The 17272-nt window shown below is 50.6% G+C and overlaps 2 protein-coding genes across 3 annotated transcripts in view; one reads left to right on the plus strand and one right to left on the minus strand.

The window, feature by feature from the left end:
* TBCD (tubulin folding cofactor D) overlaps positions 1–17272 on the plus strand; it is a 174278-nt gene that overhangs the window by 63007 nt on the left and 93999 nt on the right. The window lies entirely within an intron of this gene.
* On the minus strand, positions 139–2617 carry ZNF750 (zinc finger protein 750). Its single transcript, XM_024760762.1, has 2 exons — positions 1179–2617; positions 139–1053 (listed from the first exon to the last, which is right to left on the minus strand). Exons 1-2 carry the CDS (start codon positions 2615–2617, stop codon positions 384–386), a joined length of 2109 nt encoding a protein of 702 aa, XP_024616530.1. The 3' UTR covers positions 139–383.

Raw genomic sequence — 17272 nt, forward strand, 5'->3', positions numbered from 1 at the left:
CAGTAGATTTAATAGAAAAACAGTTAAAACAATTTGTTCTAGTGCTGAGATATTTATAAGAAAAATGTTTTAAAGAGATTTCCTCTAAGATGCTAACACCTAAAAGTTACCTTTTAGTCCTGTGCATTTCATCAGGTCCTACAGTGTGAGTCATTCAAGTATTTTACAACCAGAAGTAGAAGCACCTTTTAGTGTTCATGCTTAGTATTTACAAAACTGAATTGAGTTGCAGGTTTAGTTTAATTTTTTTGTCGAGAAGAAGAAAACTGCGTTGTAAAAATGTACCAGATAAAAAAGCAAGGGCCAGATGGAGGTTTGCTGCTGTCTCGCCTGCACCGGAAGGCGTGCTTGTGGCTGCAGCCTGTGGCTGGCCAGAGGTGGCTCTAAGACACCCGCGTTCTTTTCCGGAGTGTGAACACTCTGGCTGTGTCGCTGGGCTTTGCCTTCTTGATTCCCTGCTGGGCCTTCCCTGCATCCCTGGGGCTCGTCCTCTTTTGCCCTTTGGGTCTGAGGTCGCAGTGAGCCTCCTGGCTCTCAGGGACTCTGGGGGTGGGTGCGTCTACCTGGCAGGCAGGCTCCTGGGCAGCAGGCTCGACGTTCCCTGGGCTGTAGGCCGCCAGCTGGCAGAGGGCCACGGCCGCAGTCTGCTTCTGCTCGTCACTGTCAGCTGAGCGTGTGTCCTGGGCCTTCCCAGCCGGGCTGGGCACAGGGATCTCCGCAGAGCTGGGGTCGGGCCCGGCCCCGGAACTTGCTGTCTCCGACTGCGGAGCAGGAGTGGGGGTGGGGGCAGCCACGGGTTCGGCCCCTCTCGGGCAGCTGCGGACAGAGGGCCTCGAAGTCAGGGCGTTGCAGGGGTCCTTCACCGAGAGGTTGAGGGGCGCGTCCTGTGGCTCCACAAATTCTCCATAGGCGGTGGTGTGTGTAGTGGCCGGCTCAGCTTCTGGTTTCGTGGAGAGGTTCAGAGGGGCTGCCCTGGAGTCGTCCTCTGGGCTGGAGGGTGCAGCTTCCAGGCTCCCCATCTGAGCCAGAGCGTCTGCGTTCACGGCCTCGAGGCTGGAAGAGACACAGAGAGGGAGTCACAGGGACCTTGCTGAGGGCCATTGCCCGTGGGGGGTTTGGGCAAGTACCAGCACAACCAGAGACATTACTTTGGAGGTTTTGAAAATGGACTCTCTTACCTTTCTGGAGATGCAGCTCTGTTTTCTGGGGCCTGGGAATGTGGGCGCTCCGTGTTCTTGACAGGCTTGAAGGCTGTGAGGCTCTGTTCTGGTGGATGGAGACTTCCTGGGGCACCAGAGGCCGGCATGTCCAAGAGGCTGCACAGCCCGGCACAGGGCTGGCTTGTCTGCGTGAAATTGGTGGGGCTCGGCCTCCCCGGGGAGCCTGTGGCTGCGCTGCCTGCACGTGGGCTCATTTTGGTCCCTTCCGTGTCCCTCTGCCCATCTCTGGAAAGGTCTTTAGCCTCGGGAGTCGGACTCTCTCTCTCAAACTCTGTGTGTTTTTTGTGGGAGTTGGAAGAGTTTAACTTGGATGGACTCCAGGCCGGGTAGGCCAGGGCAGCTTCTTCCAGTAGGTGTGAGCTTTGATCTTGTGAAATACCAGCAACGGGTGGGGGTCTGAGGCCGTAGGAGGAAAACGCAGACTCTGGTCTATAAAATCCATAAGGAATCGGCAGATTGGAGTGATACTGCTGGAAGAATCTGTAATGGTCGTATGTGGATGGAGCTGGGTTCAGGTGCTTAGGGATCGGCCCTGGGTGAGGCAGGAAATGTCTTTGGTCTTGGGCCCCGTAGATGGACAGCAGGGGGCTGTCACACTCGGGCGAGTTCCCCGCGAGTAGGTACGGTGAGTAGATGGTGGCCAGTCCGTGCTCTGTGTAAAAGTGAGGCTGGTACTCTGCGATGGTGGGGTGCACGTACGGCGAAGTGGCACCAAACCCCTTTGTGGATGGGATTTTATGTGGAAACTCAGGTGTGAGGAAAGGTGAGCCAGCTTTCCACGCATAGCCAGGGGCATGAAAGGCAGACTTAGTGTGGAAGGAGGCAGCTTTGGCTGGGGGCTGGGTCAGGGTCAGCACTTCAGGAGCCTCGGTGAGTTCCTGCCCTTTGAGTCTGTGCTCGCCAACTGGCATGAATGCTGAAGGCCGGGTAGTGCCTTCCAGCACAGGCTGGGTGCCCGCGGTGGCTTCTGGAGCTGGACTCAGGGGTGCTGCTTCCTTGTGGAGAGTGGGCTTCTGTCCGGGGCACCTGTGGGGCCCGCACGCATGCAGGTCCACATTTTCCTTGATGTCATCTTTGGCGAGGCCATGTTGGAGCTTGGTGTCCAGGTGTGAGAGCCCACTTGGGACGGGCTTGGAGGAGGTGGGCTTTGCCATGGGGTCGGACTGATTGGTTGGCTTTGGGTCTGAAGAGTTCGGTTTGGAACACTTGGGAATGCGATCTTGCTCGGACACTAAAGTGATGGAATTTTTACAGAGACCGTATTTCATGTGATTAAAAAGATGTGACTTTTCGTTGCAAGTAAAGGGACACTGGAAACACTTGTACTTGAAGGGCTTTCCTGGGGGCCTGGGGATGTAATGTGGCTTTTTTGGTTTTCGCTCTTTGAGAAGGCTCATTTTCCCTCTGTGGTTTGGCGTCTGAGCCCTGCTGGCTCCTGCGTAGTTCAGCTTTGGTGATTTTTAAGGAAGCAGGTCACTGCTTCTCCTTCGCTTTCCTTTCTGAGTGCTTTTACTTGAAGCCGGCTCCACGGGCTGTGGGTGTGACCAGGGAAGTCTCGTTCATTTGGGGACCGGGAGCTGCAATGGAGGAGCAGAGCCTTAGTGTTGGAACGATGGCTGACAGGCTAACAAAGAACCCCGGGGTCACGGAGGAGGTGAAGCAGAGGCCTCTGCAGGTGCAGAGGACGTAAGTGCTCTTGCGCGGCAGGTACGGGACGGGCATCAGCCACCCCTCCTCACTACCCTGGGCGCCACCCCTACGGCGTTCTCTGTTTTCTCAAGTCTGGTCCCAGGCGAGTGTGGTTGCAGGAGTGTTTAGTGTCACTTCAGAGAATACCTGTAACTCTTTTGAGTTTTGGGAACCTTTAGCTTGTGATCTGAGGCCTCAGGTGCCAGGAAGGTTGTGGACCCACCAGGCTGAGTGATCACTGAGATCCCACCCCCATCCATGTGCCTGGAGTTTCTGGACTGAGTCCCATCACTGTGCTGGCCTGACTGCTCTAACGTGAACCTGAGGAGGTCCGGGCTCATGCGTGTGTGTGACGTTCACATTTGTGCTCACTGAGAACAAGGCATGTGTGATTGTAACCTTCAATCCATCTGCCCTATTTAATCACAGTGTTCTGTTCTATGAGGGAGTATTTAAAAGTGAAGAATATTTAAAAATGCCACCCCCACCCCGACCCTGTTTCTAAATTCACAAATGAAAAGTCAGCTTTCTGGGTAAGTAGCATTTGTGTTGGCCCAAATACAAACTTAAGTGCTGTGTTTATGTTGATTTGAATGATATTAAGATGCTCTGAGTCAGTGAGTGAGCAGATGTCCTCGTGCACTGCTGCCTTCCACTTGCCCACCTCACAGATGGCATGGAGTGAGTTCACGCACTAGCCCATCCCTGCCTATCCTGGCTTTAACCAAAGGCAGAAAAGCTTAGCAGCCCTCCTGGTAAGAGGAGACCAGAGTGGGACTTCCCTGGTGATGCAGTGGTTAAGACTCCACGCTCCCAATGCAGGGGGTCTGGGTTCCATCCCTCGTCAGGGAACTAGATCCCACATGCATACTGCAACTAAAAGTTTGCATGCCACAACTAAGGAGCCCGCGAGCTGCAACTAAGGAGCCTGCCTGCCGCAACTAAGACCCGGCACAACCAAATAAATAAATAAATAAAATTTTTTTAAAAAATAGAGGAAACCAGAGTGAGTGGTGCCTAATTTTACAGATGGTTGGATCCTGGGAGGAACCCATCCCAGCCTTTAACGTGTACGAAGGGGCTTCTGGATATCTTCCCCAGGGTCCTCCTGTCCTTGCCTATCCCCCAGGCTTAACCTCCCCCCGGGTTTCCTTCAGAGGCTGCTCTGCACACCCCTGGGCTCTCTCTCTGCCTCATAACCCGAAGCTGAGAACAAAGACGTGAGGTCTGGGAGGATCTCAGCAGGGCCGGGCGCGGCTGCGTGTCCAGGACCAGCCCATGGGGTGACTGTGTCTTAGAGAAAGCCTGTGGGTGGGGCGGGCTGGGGGAGTGGGTGTGAGGAATCAAGGCCTGCACTTTAATTTGCATAGAAAATGTAAAAAGGATTTAGCTTCTGGATATTTTTAAACACTTAGAAAAATAAAGTTAAAAGGAAATAACTTTTCAACTGCAGTTTTGCTTTAAGGAATAAGTAAATATGGACAGTTCTGAGTCTCGTGAAATTGCTTGTGTAAAGCATCGCCTTCTAGACATCGGGTTGGTTAAAACATTGAGCTGGAAAGCAGCCCTTTAAAAATAGAGAAATACACATGGGAAATCTAAGAGACTTGTTTTCACAAAATAAAATGTAGCTACTCTCCTTGCCATCTCACGCATCAGATGAGGTAATGGGTAGCTTGTGGGAGGAGGGTGTAAGGGGGGAGGCAGTGCGGTTTTAATTTCACTTGGATATCTTAAATTCTAAAAAAGCTATCTGATCTTATTCTCAGCAAACTGGTTCCTCTACTCATTTTTTCATATTTCTTAAAAACACAAGGAACCACTCTCCCCCCAGGAAGCTGCTTCTGTTAACCTGTTTCATCATCCCGTTCCCTCAAAGGCATGTTTCTTTACTAAGAGGTGCTTTGGGTGGCTTGCAGCCTTCTGTTGCGGGGAGAGTTTCTGCAGAGCAGGGGTGCTCAGGCACGTACTTTGGAGGAGAAATGAGATTTTTGGCTACCCCCTAATTGGAGAGGGCGTCCCCAGGCCCTCTTTGGGGGTGCTGACTGGCAGGGTGTCGGGTGGACAGAAGCCAGGCTGGCGGCACCTGGTGCCTGGCTCTGCGGCTTTGCAGCTTGCTCGCCCTCCTCTTCTCCCGTGAGCAGTTGTGTGAGCTGCATGGCAATGTGAAAGCCCAGCACAGTTAAACACGTGGTCACAGCTTTGCATCTTCCTGATTTCCCCTCTTAGTAAGGGAGAATGTGAAATAATTCTGTATGAGTTCAGTTCATACCTTGTGGGGCAGGTATGCCCTGGGCTATAAAAGCACGATTTCCTGCCTCCCGTCAGGAAGCGATTCCAGCCAGCTCGGGGCCAGCCTGATAAGTCAGGGCGGCCTGTGCTGGCACGTCCCATTATGCTCCCTGGTTCTGAAGGCGTGAGAACCTCTGCAAGTCAGGTTCCCATGATTGTATAGGATATGTTATGGCAAAGATCTGAAAACTGATGATTTCATCACTAGCTGGAAGCATCGTGATCAAAATGATGACAGTTGCAAAACGTTTATCAAGTGTGAGCGCAGAGTCCTGGTGGTACCATGAGTGGATGCAGACACACATCTGCCGCACCCAGGACACGCGAGCCCAAACCGGCTGAAAACCCCCTTGGATTTAAGATAATGATGGTGTTAGCTTCAAAAGCAGTATTATTTAATATTGCTCATACTTTTAGGCAAAAGTAGAAATAAACCCACTTTGGTTAAGTTTTCTCAAAGGTTTATAGGAGGCAAGTTGTATGTAAGTTATAGCACTACCCAAAATAATAGTTTGGGAAATCATTGCTCTTATGTTAATATATACCTTTTTTCCGTCAAATGATGTTGTGCCCACAGGTTTGGTCTGAACTTCTTGTTCTGTGGTCAGTTAGCTTACAAGGACAGTAAAGAGGTTTTCAGGGGATGGTTTCCTTGGTACTGGTGTTCTGGGAGGTGAGAGTATTCTAGGGTATAATTGTTGCAAGGAGAGCCTGGATGGAGTCACAGGAGCAGTAGTTTTAGTAACTGAGTAAACTGACCTCTCAGGGTTACACAATTCGCTAGTTAAAACAAGGGAGCGCAGCTGCTTCAGATGCTGAAGGAGACAGGCTAGTTCACTTGGTTATAAAAATGCAATAATGGGCTTCCCTGGTGGCGCAGTGGTTGAGAGTCCACCTGCCGATGCAGGGGACGCGGGTTCATGCCCCGGTCCGGGAAGATCCCACATGCCGCGGAGCGGCTGGGCCCGTGAGCCATGGACGCTGAGCCTGCGCATCTGGAGACTGTGCTCCGCAATGGGAGAGGCCACAACAGTGAGAGGCCCGCGTAAGTCAGAGAAGTAAGCGGGGTAAGATTGAGGCTTCTGTAAGCTTCCAAGGGGGACAGCCTCCAGGAGGTGATGTCAGTCTGTGAGTTCAGTCCTGCCCAGGCGAGGCTTACAAGGATGAGGAGCTAAAGCCTAGTGCCCGGGGCGCTTTCGCTCTGGCCACCTGCAGAGATGGGGTTTGCCCGTCTCTGGTCAGTTTATATCTGCCAGGCCTGGTGCAGGCTGGCAGCGGAAAAAGGGTGTTGTCGCCTAAACAGTATAATCCAGAATTTAACTGTTTGTAGTAAGTTCGGATTAGCAGTCAGAGGTGAAGCTTTTTCTAAAGGTGATAAGATTCGTGTCTCACCATCCTTGTCCTGGGAAGGCTGGTACAGGCTGGGGGGTTGCACAGGGAGAGGTTAAAAAAGCACAGCCCTGGGTTCGGCTTTCCTCGGAGAACTGCACTGTTAGCATGTTAGCTAAAAATGCAGATGTTAGCCTAGTCCTAGAAGGATGTGTGTGGGACAGTGTTTTTCACCCTTCTTTCACTTCCCACTGGGTCAGCAGGAGGTGCTGGGAGCCCTGCATGTCAGGTCAGGGTCAGGGTGCTGTCCTCGAATGCAGGAGGGCGCCCCTGCCTGCCTTGCGAGCAGCTGTTGGCACGAGGCCTGCCCTCAGAGCTGTGCCCTCAGCGGAGTTGGGTCCCAGTGCTGAGGGGAGAGGGTGGGGAGCAGCGCCACAGAGACACCACGGCGTCTGGCCTGAGCCTGTTCCATTTCAGAACGCCCTCCTGTGACTCCTCATGCGCTGTCACCCCTGCCTGTGTCCCAGGAGCCTGTCACCCCTGCAGAAGCCCGGGAGCCGGTCTGGCCTCCCCTCCCACAGGCCTGGGCGGCTGGACGGTGGTGCCCAAACGGCGCTCTGAGCAGCCCGTGGTTTTGTGTCCACAGGGCTTTATCTGCTTGTTTCTGAAGCACTGAGGTGCCAGTGCATGTCTCTCAATAGCCTCCTAAGTGTGGACTATGAATGTAGCTGCCAGCTGTTAGGGTGACAGTGAGTGGCTGGCATATTTAATAATTTTCTAGGGGGTTTGAAGTCAGAAATAATAGGCAAGAGAAAGATTTTTTTTGAACTTTGATAGGACACAATAGAGGTAATTATAGCTTAACTTTACAGGGCATTGCTGTGACGTGCCGGCCAGCTATGCATGTCATGTGCACTAACTTCTGCGCTGGAATAATCCTCAGCCCTCCCCGGTGGTGTCCAGCTGCCTGGCAGGGAGCCTCACCAGGTAGCGCGTTCTGAAGGGCATGCTATAATTACGATATTGTGATGTGGCATTATTGCATAACTCAGGGACACGCCGTTGTCGCCTACCCACTGGGGTGTCGCAAGAACGAGATTTGTGAGTTTTACTCCAATTGAGCTTTTCCAGTGATTAACCACCACTCCCTCCCAGACTTTCGGTTCTTTAAAATGAAGGATAAACTTCAGGGCAACCATAACCTAGGGAAAAAGACAGTTTTCTGCCATATAGTTTGGAAGAATGGATCCAGGAAGACCACCGGGGGCTCTTTCTGGTTTCAGCCAGAGATCCTGGGTTACAGACAGAGTGCTTAGCAGTGAATGCACAGCTTTAACGTTTGGGGCACCTCCCTAGGGCCAGAACCCCTAACCACCAGCCTGCCTCCTTACCTTAAAGCACCACGTTAAAGCATTGCAAGGACTTGCTAATACAAAATACAAATCATGATAACAAATGTAGACAGGTTATGATTGCATTAAGTCTGATGTTGGTCAAGTTTGACGAATAATTTGGTCAATAATGGTTTTCATGCAGATTTATGAGAAACTTTATAAGAGTAAGAAAACCCATTTTGTATATACAGGGATCCTCTTTAGTTAAGGTGTTTTTTTTTTTTTTTTTTTTTTTTTTTTTTTTTTTTTAAACTGTCTTTTTTTTTTATATCTAATTTATGCTTCTGTTAAGTTTCAAAGCATGGAATGCTAATCAATCATGATACTACTTATCAGGAGCCAGACTATTTTTGACAAGATAGAAGGAACTGATTATTAAGGTTTTTTTTTTTTTTTTTTTTTTTTTTGGTAAGCTTATGTCAAAACAGCACTTATTTTAAATCCTAATAAAAGGTTTTTAAATTAAAGAAATTATAAATTAAGGTCAGCAATTATATATAGGCATATATATGATCCTTTTATGTTGAAACCTGTAGTTTATTTTTGAGGTGAGGAACAGATAAGCAATAACATCAATTTGAGTTTTGGTTTAAAGTTTATGAATTTTGGAACTTCCCCGGTGGTCCAGTGGTTAAGACTTTGCCTTCCAATGCAGGGGGTACGGGTTTGATCCGTGGTTGGGGAGCTAAGATCCCACATGCCTCGTGGCCAAAAAACCAAAACATAAAACAGAAGCAGTATTGTAAGAAATTCAATAAGGACTTTTAAAATGGTCCACATCAAAAATAACTTAAAAAAATAGTTTATGAATTTTATGGTAGAAATGAGAACTTCATATATCCACATAAACTTGTTTACACTCTTAGAATAAAGTGTAAGCCTTATTAAAAGTTTTGTAACAATGGTCTCCTTTCCAGCAGTGCACCTGCTGGGTCCTGAGTAATCCGCGGAGAAAAGAGCAGGGCAGAGAAACTCTGGGCAAGTGATTCACTGAGTAGATAGTTTAAGATACATCTGAGAGGAGTATTGAAAGAAAACTCGCATTTGAGAAGAAATAGTAGGTACTTACCAGAGGCTGGGAGGTGGAAGCCGTGGCTGTGGCTGCCTGGCCGGAGCAGGACCTGTTCTCACGCTTGCTCTCACTGAAACTGGAGCCGGCTGTTCCAGTGGGAGGGATTTAATGTAGGAGTCGAGCCCTCGGGGCGTAGAGATGCACCTGATATTCCTCCCGCCCGCAGCTACGATTCATGTGTTTGCACCCACCCAGCCGGCCGGCCAGTGCCACCTCCGTGCCTCACGGCAGCTCCCTGCCCAGGTTTTGTGAGTGCCATGTTAGTGCCGCCTGGCTCTCCTTGGACGCGGGGGTTGCACGTGTTCGAGGTTAGGATAGAGGCCTCCCAGGGGAGCCACAGCCGGTGCAGGAGGCAGCAGCAGATGCTGATATTTAGCCTGAAATGCATCTCCTCTGACAGATGCCGACAGCCCCTGTGTCCTCCCCGTGAGGGTCTGGCGGAGCCTTTGTCACCCTTCACCCCGGGGCCTGGGAGGCCTGCCCGGGTCCTCCTGGAAAGCAGGAGGGGGGCCGCGTCAGCTGCCTCCGGGACCTGCCGGTGCATGCCCGGGACAAGCCCTGAGCTCTGCTGCCCCGCCGCGTGGCCGTGTGCTGCCGCGGGAATGGCCTGCATGCCCTCGCGCGGCCCTTTTCTTCTCTTTTCAAATAAGTAAGGCACTTAATTTGTGGCCTAGGGCATCCCCCTCCCCTTCAGCTGCTTGCTATTGAGTCTGTGGCTGTCTCCCTGCTCTCGGAGGGACTGCGTGTGGTGCGGGTGTGGGAATAGGGAGAGGGGTGTGTGCTGCGTGGGCACGGGTGCCAGGGTGGGCCTGCCAGGCTAGATGCTGTTTTAGTTTTTTTTTCTTTTAAGGCTTAAGATTTTACTTGGCTTTACCTTCATATTGAATTAAAAAAAAAGTGTTTTAGTTACTTTTGTCTAAATTAAACATCCACATAATTTAGAGAGTGAAAAAATAGTTCTGAATCTTGTCACAAAAAAACAGCAGTTCCTGCTGTTCCCCTCGCCTCTTGCTGGTAATGAGCCACCCAAAACAGATGGCTTAAAATAACTGCCATTTTATGATCTCGAGATTTTGTGGGTCAAGAGTCTGGTTTGTGCCGGCGAGCCTTGCATCCTGTGGCGTTAGTGAGCACTCACCTGCCTCGTATCCTGGGGGAGTGGCGGGGCCGTCCTCTTCCCTTTAGTTTCACTCCAGAGGCCTCTCCAGGGTGGTGATCAGTCTTAACTCTGCGTGGGACTCAGAGCGCAAGGCAGAAACTTCCAGTCTTCCGAGAGGCTAGGCAGAGAACCGTCCCAGCACCGTGGTGTCACACTTGGCTCCCAGGTTTGAGGGAGGGGATGGGCCCCACCTCTCAGTGGGAGGGTGTCAGCTGGCTGCTCCCCTCCCATCCTCCCTGCCAGGAGCCCCACTTGAACCTTTTCTTAGCTGAGGATTTTGGTATTTACCTCGTTGATTCCAAATAATATTACTCTGTTGCCAGTTTTGTTCCCTCCACCCCCCTCACTGCTCCCAGTTTCTGGTGTTGTCTGTTGACTTGTTTTATGGGAAATGAGAATGTAGCTCTTTGGCCCCTCTGCCTCCATGCCTGCCTTCCCCGTCATCTGAGATTTCCTCTACTTCTTTCCTGAATCGGAAGCCAGGCTTCCTGGATCCCATGTTGTCCTCTCTCTTGGGTTGATCTTTTGTTTGGATATGAGGCACAGCCCTTCTGTAGGCTCCTGAGAAAGAATGCAAGAGAGGGGAATCTTTGGAGACCCTGAATGATCGAAAGGGTCTTTCTTCTACCCTTCTTCCTGGTTGATAGTCTGGCTGGGTATAGAAGCCTAGGCCAGAAAGCATTTACTGTCAGTGTTTTGAAAGTGATCTAGCTTTCAGTGCTGCTGCTGAAAAGTTTGTTGTGATTCGGATCCCTGACTCTTTACCCCCAACATTTAAAATTTTTTTTATTTCTGGCTGTGCTGGGGCTTTGTTTCTCTGCGAGGGCTTTCTATAGTTGCGGCAAGCGGGGGCTACTCTTCATCGCGGTGCGCGGGCCCCTCACTATCGCGGTCTCTCCTGTTGGGGAGCACAGGCTCCAGACGTGCAGGCTCAGTAGTTGTGGCTCACGGGCCTAGTTGCTCCGTGGCATGTGGGATCCTCCCAGACCAGGGCTCGAACCCATGTCCCCTGCATTGGCAGGCAGATTCTCAACCACTGCGCCACCAGATAAGCCCCCTGGCAGGAGTTCTTTAGACCCAACCAAGTTGTCAATTACTTGCTGCGCAGTCTTAATTTGGATGTTTGGTGGTCGTCTGGGTGGATCTTTTCAAGTCCAAAGAGATAGAGCAATAGGAGAATGAGAAAGACGGGGGGGAGAAGCCTTGGCCTCAGTGCACTTCTTCACGGCCAGAGAACTGCTCTCTGCCAGACCCTGCAGGCGATGTCAGCTGCCACTTAACGGGCTACTCGAATCTGCATGGCTCAGGATAAGTCCCAGCCACCCTTCAGAGGGGAGCCATAGCCCAGTAGGCAGATCGAGATTACGGCCTTGGAGGCCCCGCATTGGGTGCCAGAAAAGATGTTGCAGGAAAGAGAGTGGGGTGCGAGAGGATGGTCACATCCCAAGTCATGTCTGAGTCCCTGGGATGGCTGCCAAGTGTGGGTTCTTGGCTTTGTGCAGGCAAGAATTCAAGAGCAAGACATAGTAAAGTGAAAGAAGGTTTATTCAGGGAGATACACACTCCATGGAGTGTGGGCCATCTTGGAAGGCAAGAGGCCTCCCCCAACATTTTCATATGAAAAATTTCAAACATACAGATAAGTTGTGAGAATTTGACAGTGAATGCTCAGACACCCAGCGCTGGTTATGCAGTGAACATTTTCCTCTGCCCTACCACACTCGTGGCTCTCCACATTCCTTCGCCTTATCCACGCATCGATCCATCTCAAGTATTTGCTGCATTTCAGAGTCAGTGACAGACATCACTCACTTTACCCCTGAACACCTTAGGCTTGTTATTAACTGTTCACACTTTCTTTTAAAGGTAGAATTCACATGTGATGAGGGCACAGATCCCAAGAATACCATTCCCTGAGTCCTGAGCGTACCCCCTGCTGGGAGGTGGCGCATTATGATCACCCCACCGGGAAGCAGCCGCTGGCTGGGTTTTCTTCCTTCATAGATTAGTTTTTGCCTATTGTAGAATTTTGTATAAATGGTGATTCCCTGATTCTCCACATGCCACTGCTTCTCTCCTGCAGGCTCTTTTCTCTGTCCTCAGTGTTCTCATTTTCCTTAGCTTTCTCTTCGACCCTTCTTTTAAGTATTTCTATTCAGCTATTATTATTTTTGGGTTCCAAGAGTTCATGCTGGTTCTCTGAGTGTTCCTTTCTTAGTATCTTATTCTTAGGTAGTAGTTGCAATAGCTTCTCTTATTTCTCTGAGGATTTTTTTTTTTTTCGCGGTACGCAGGCCTCTCATCTCTGTGGCCTCTCCCGCTGTGGAGCACAGGCTCTGGACGCACAGGCTCAGTGGCCATGGCTCACGGGCCCAGCCACTCCGCGGCACGTGGGCCCAGACCGGGGCACGAACCCTGCGTCTCCTGCATCGGCAGGCGGACTCTCAACCACTGTGCCACCAGGGAAGCCCTCTCTGAGGATTTTAATGATGTTTTTTTGGCAGGTGGTGTGGTTCTCCCTGTAGTCTCCATTTCTTTCACAAAGGTTTTCTGTTTTCAGCGTGACCCCTCCTTCACCTGCTTGCCATCGCCAGAAAGAGTTCACTCTCTTGCAGGGGTGGGTGGGGGGTGGTTAGGCACTTATTGAGCGTTTACTAGGTATAAGGTCTTGTGCTAAGTAAGCATTCTATCAGTGTTAATCTGTTTAATCACTGCAACAACTCTTCAAAATGGGAACTGTCAGCCTGATTTGCAGAGTCAAGCAGCACAGAGAGGTTAAGTAACTTGGCCGAGGTCACCCAGCCTGAAGGACGACAGAGCAGAGTCCTAGAGGCAGTGGGAAGGTTGCACTGGGAGAGGGATGGTCGTGTCTGAGTTGGATCGGGGACTTGTGCTCTGTGGCTGCTGCCACGACACTCGAGTCTTGGCTCTGTTCTTTCGTCCTCCTGTTACTTGGAGCAGTTATCTGACCTGGGCGTCAGCCTTCCCCTCTGTAGAAGGTACCTTGGAGGCCTCTACTCGTGGGTTTTCCTTGGAACCTGATGTGTTAATTACAGCATCCCACCGAATTGCATTTGTATGCTGGGAATGATATGTGTCACAGAACAAAACATCTTTGATGAAGGTAGCAGATTGCTTATACTTTTGACCTTACAAGTAAATACAAGTTAGTTTTAATTTTAATTGTTAGCACTCCTTTTGGGGTGCAGCATCCAGAGGAAAGGAAAAGGAAATGAAAACTCTACAGAAGATTCAAGGCATCATTTCAATTTCTCTAATTTTGGTTGTTGTTAGAGACAGTAAGTCCTAAGCAGCTGCTGAGATGGCATTTGTTAAGTTCTTGAGATGAACACATGTTCTGAAAGGTCCTGTCCTCATGGCGCCGGGGAGGTCCCCTGAGAAGGGGAGCAGGGCATGGTTCCTGAGGCTGAGGGGCGCCTAGCTGCCCAGACCGTCTCTCAGGGTCTCCCCTGAGACGTGAGCTCCACCTTCGTGGGTCACGTGAGATGCGGTGGGGCTCAGGCCGGCAGGCAGGGTGCTGCTCCCCTGGGGGGGCGTGGGTGGTGGGACTGCTGGAGGGCAGGGCACCTGTGTCTTCCACGGCAGTTTACACTCACGCACGTGCACACGAGTACACACACTTGCTCACTAGGCCTTTGTTCATTGGTTGGAGAACGAGTACGGGGGACGAGGACAGACACTGTCCCCTGCTGCCCCCCGCCCTGTGCTGACCACCCTGCCCCGCACCCACTCCTGCCTCGCGCCTCAGGCCCGTGTGCTCATCAGGGTCCCTCGACTGTAATTCGTTTCCAGTTGGGGCCCCACAGGGAGCAGCCTGTCCAGGGGGACTGGTCCTGAGGTGGCCCCGCTTTGGGCCCCTCCTGCTTGGTTCCTCTCCCTGGGACTTGTGTTGTTCCCACGTCCTCCTCTCTGCCTGCGTCTTGGTGCCAAGCTCTGCTGCTGGCATTTGGCCTCTGTGTCTTGGTCAAGGCAGGATCTTTCTGAAGGTGGAGGGGAGGCCCTGACCTGGAGGGTCCTGCCGCTTTCCTGGGCTCTCTTCTGGCCCTGCAGCCTGTCTGCTCATCGGCTCCCGCCCCCGACTTGTGCTGCTCAGAGGTGCCGCTTGTGCTGCTCAGAGGTGCCGGCAGTGGGGCGGGGGGACTGTTGTCCTGATACAGCCCGCGTGTACCGGGAGGCTGCCCCCACGGGCCCCACAGGTGGCTGGCGCCTGGGACCTCGCTCAAGCTGAGCTTGGTCTGTGCCGGGGCTGGGCTTGAGCCCACCAGGCCCTCAGGGTCCTCCCCTGTTGCACATGTGAGAGCTGGGCCCATGAGACCAAGTGTGGGGAGCATGGGGCACACGCCAGCTGAGCCGGGAGCTGGAACCATGGTTGTCTTTCTCAGGTGATGTACGTGGTTTCTCATTAAAAAAAAAAAAAACCCTGAGGGTATCAATCTATGTTTGCTTATCAAACAGCTGAAAAATAGAAATGAAAGTAGAGTTTATTTAGCTGTCTGATGAGGCAGGCCAAGGGGCGTGAGAGTGTTCGGGGAAAGTTTTATTTTCGGACGTTTACCTTCCTTTGATGATGAAGCAGAGGAATTCATTTGTAACTTGAAGTCTGAGATGTGTAATACATTACTTGAATTTTAATTTGCTTATTATTCTAGTAATGCCACTATTTGAATATTTATGGAAGTGGAGCTACTTTATGTTTCGGAGGGGAGCACACCGGCCTCCTTCCCGCCAGGCTGTCCAGTGTCTGGTGGGGCTGCCGGTTTCAGTGTGTGTGGCCTGTGGGCAGCTTTAGTGCCTGCAGCTCCTGCGACTCCTCCCCGATGACGCCTTCCTCCAGGGAGGTGTGGAACCTAGCAGAGCTGAGCTGGACCCGGGGCTCCTCCTGGCTCGGGAAGCCGCGTGGGGGCCGGGGCGGGGGAGGGGTTCTGCTTTGGACAGGGTCTTGGAGCCCAGTGTGATCTGGGCTGTGGCTTCTGTGTCTGAAGGGAAACTTGAAACCGTGAGCTCTGGCTTGTTTTGTCTTTGGCTGGGAGACTGATTCAGGTTTGTGACCTTGGGCCAAGATTAGAGGGTTCCCACAGCTTTCCTCACCTCTTCCCCCTCTGTCTGCCTGACAGTATCATGTCTGTGTTTCAGGGTCCTCACTCATCCCTCCTTGGGCTGGTTACGGTTTTCCAGGGGCAGGTCATGTGGCACTTTATCTCCTTTTATTGAATTTATATGTATGTATGTATTTATTTATTCATTAAATTAAAAACATCTTTTTTTTGGCCGTGCCACGTGGCTTGTGGGATCTTAGTTTCCTGACCAGGGATTGAACACGTGCTCCCTGCTTGTAGAAGTGCGGAGTCCTAACCACTGACTGCCATGGAATTCCCTGAATTTGTATTTAAAAGGTGCTTTTTACCTGTCATCTCTGGATATGTTCACAACCACGTGTAGAAGTTACTTGGTTAAAGTAAACAAGGACAAGGAGAAAAATTAGCACACGGACTTTTTTTTTTGTCTCATGCTACAAATAACGTCAGTGAAAACATAGCAATAAAAGAGCTGTGAACAGACTAAAAATTTAGACAGCGAGGGCAGGCCCCCTTCGTTCCCTTGTTCTGCTTGACTCCGGCTGCCGGCCCTCATGTGTGTGGTGTTGCAGCGCTCCGCTGGCTGGGCTCGCTTCCCGAGCTAGGCCCCCAAGGTCACCGTCGAAAGCCATCCACAGCATGAATCCTTTTTTCCCTTTTGTTTCCAGACATTGTTTTGGTTCTTTTTCAAATCTTCCTCTTTTCTTCACTATGGTTTCCATTCCTCTTTTTATGCGTTTAATATTCTAGGCCTGTATTTCCGATATTGTCTTTTAGGTTCTGTTTTTTGTCCACAGTGCTTGGGCTTCTGATCCTTTTGTGGTGTCTGCAGACTCTCCCTCATGTGTGTGCTTTTCTTGTGTAATTTTACATTGACTGACTTTTACTTCACCTGTTTTGAGGCAGCTGGTTACGATGCTTGTCCAGGACTCAGGGGACAGCCTGGAGCAGGCTTCCTGTGAGTCCCTCAGCCTGGGTTCATCCCCGTCAAGGTGGTGCACATAGCCCTGGGGCTTTGACTCCTCGTGAAACTTGAGGCTGTGAGAAGCAGAAATCAGTAGGGTTGCAGGGATAAATGGACGAATCTGGTGTCCTCCTGAGAGCTCAGAACACCTCTCCTGATTGCTGACAGTTCATTTATGAAATAGAAGAATAGTAGGGAGCCTTGTATCTAAGACTTAGACAACAGAAGAACAGGCCTGATTCCGTGGGTTTGTGTAGGGCTCTGCAGCTGTGGTTGAGGGGATGCAATCTTAAGACACAGAGGAACATTTACAAATGCTGCATGTTTACTAGTAAGGCCATAAAACAAGTCTCAAGAAATTTCAGAGAACCACTGGTGTACAGACTACATTTTTGGACCACAAAGCAATAAAATTAAAAGTCAGATACAGAAGGAAAAAGGTATGATGTGAATTTTTAGTTTGAAAATATATGGATTTCTAAATAACACATGAATCAAAGAAGAAATCCCAATAGAAATTTTATAATAAAAATTTAAAGGTAGACATGAACAGTAACAAAATTATTATGTATCAGAGCTCTCAAGATGCAGCTAGTAGTGTACTTATAGGGAAATTTAAAACCTTAAGCAGGAGTTGTGAAACTATGGCCCGCGGGCCCAAGCTGGCCTTGGCCTGTTTTTGTATGGCCTTGGAGCCAAGAATGGTTTCTCCTTTTTTCAACATTGTTTTAAAAAAAAAGAAAAGGGAAGCAGCCAGTGGTCTGCAAAGCCTGAATGCCTGGGCTCTGGCCCTTTGTAGAAACTGCTGCTGACCCTTCCTCCCCTGCCGCCCCAGAATATTGTAAGAGAAGAAAGGCTCAAACTGCCAAGGAAGGAGTGAGGGAAGAGGTGGGGAGACAGTGAGGGGAGCATGAGAAATGAGTGAGGGAGAAGACACAGGTCTACAAGGATCAACAGCCAAAAGGCCTACCAAAGAGAGAGACTGAGAGACTTCCGGCTTATTGACAGAGCAGGAGGGGAAGCATATAAATAATAGTAAGACCACCCGGATGGGAGC

The sequence above is a fragment of the Neophocaena asiaeorientalis genome, unplaced genomic scaffold (genome assembly GCF_003031525.2).
Source record: "Neophocaena asiaeorientalis asiaeorientalis breed wild unplaced genomic scaffold, Neophocaena_asiaeorientalis_V1.1 scaffold30, whole genome shotgun sequence".
NCBI classification, from domain to species: domain Eukaryota; kingdom Metazoa; phylum Chordata; class Mammalia; order Artiodactyla; family Phocoenidae; genus Neophocaena; species Neophocaena asiaeorientalis.

What these genes read in the sequence shown, in the direction of transcription:
- ZNF750 (XM_024760762.1), bottom strand. Translation starts at nt 2,617, where the DNA reads ATGAGCCTTCTCAAAGAGCGAAAACCAAAAAAGCCACATTACATCCCC. An exon ending in AGAGCTGCATCTCCAGAAAG is followed by an intron (nt 1,054 to 1,178) that starts GTAAGAGAGTCC and finishes TGTCTCTTCCAG; the next exon opens with CCTCGAGGCCGTGAACGCAG.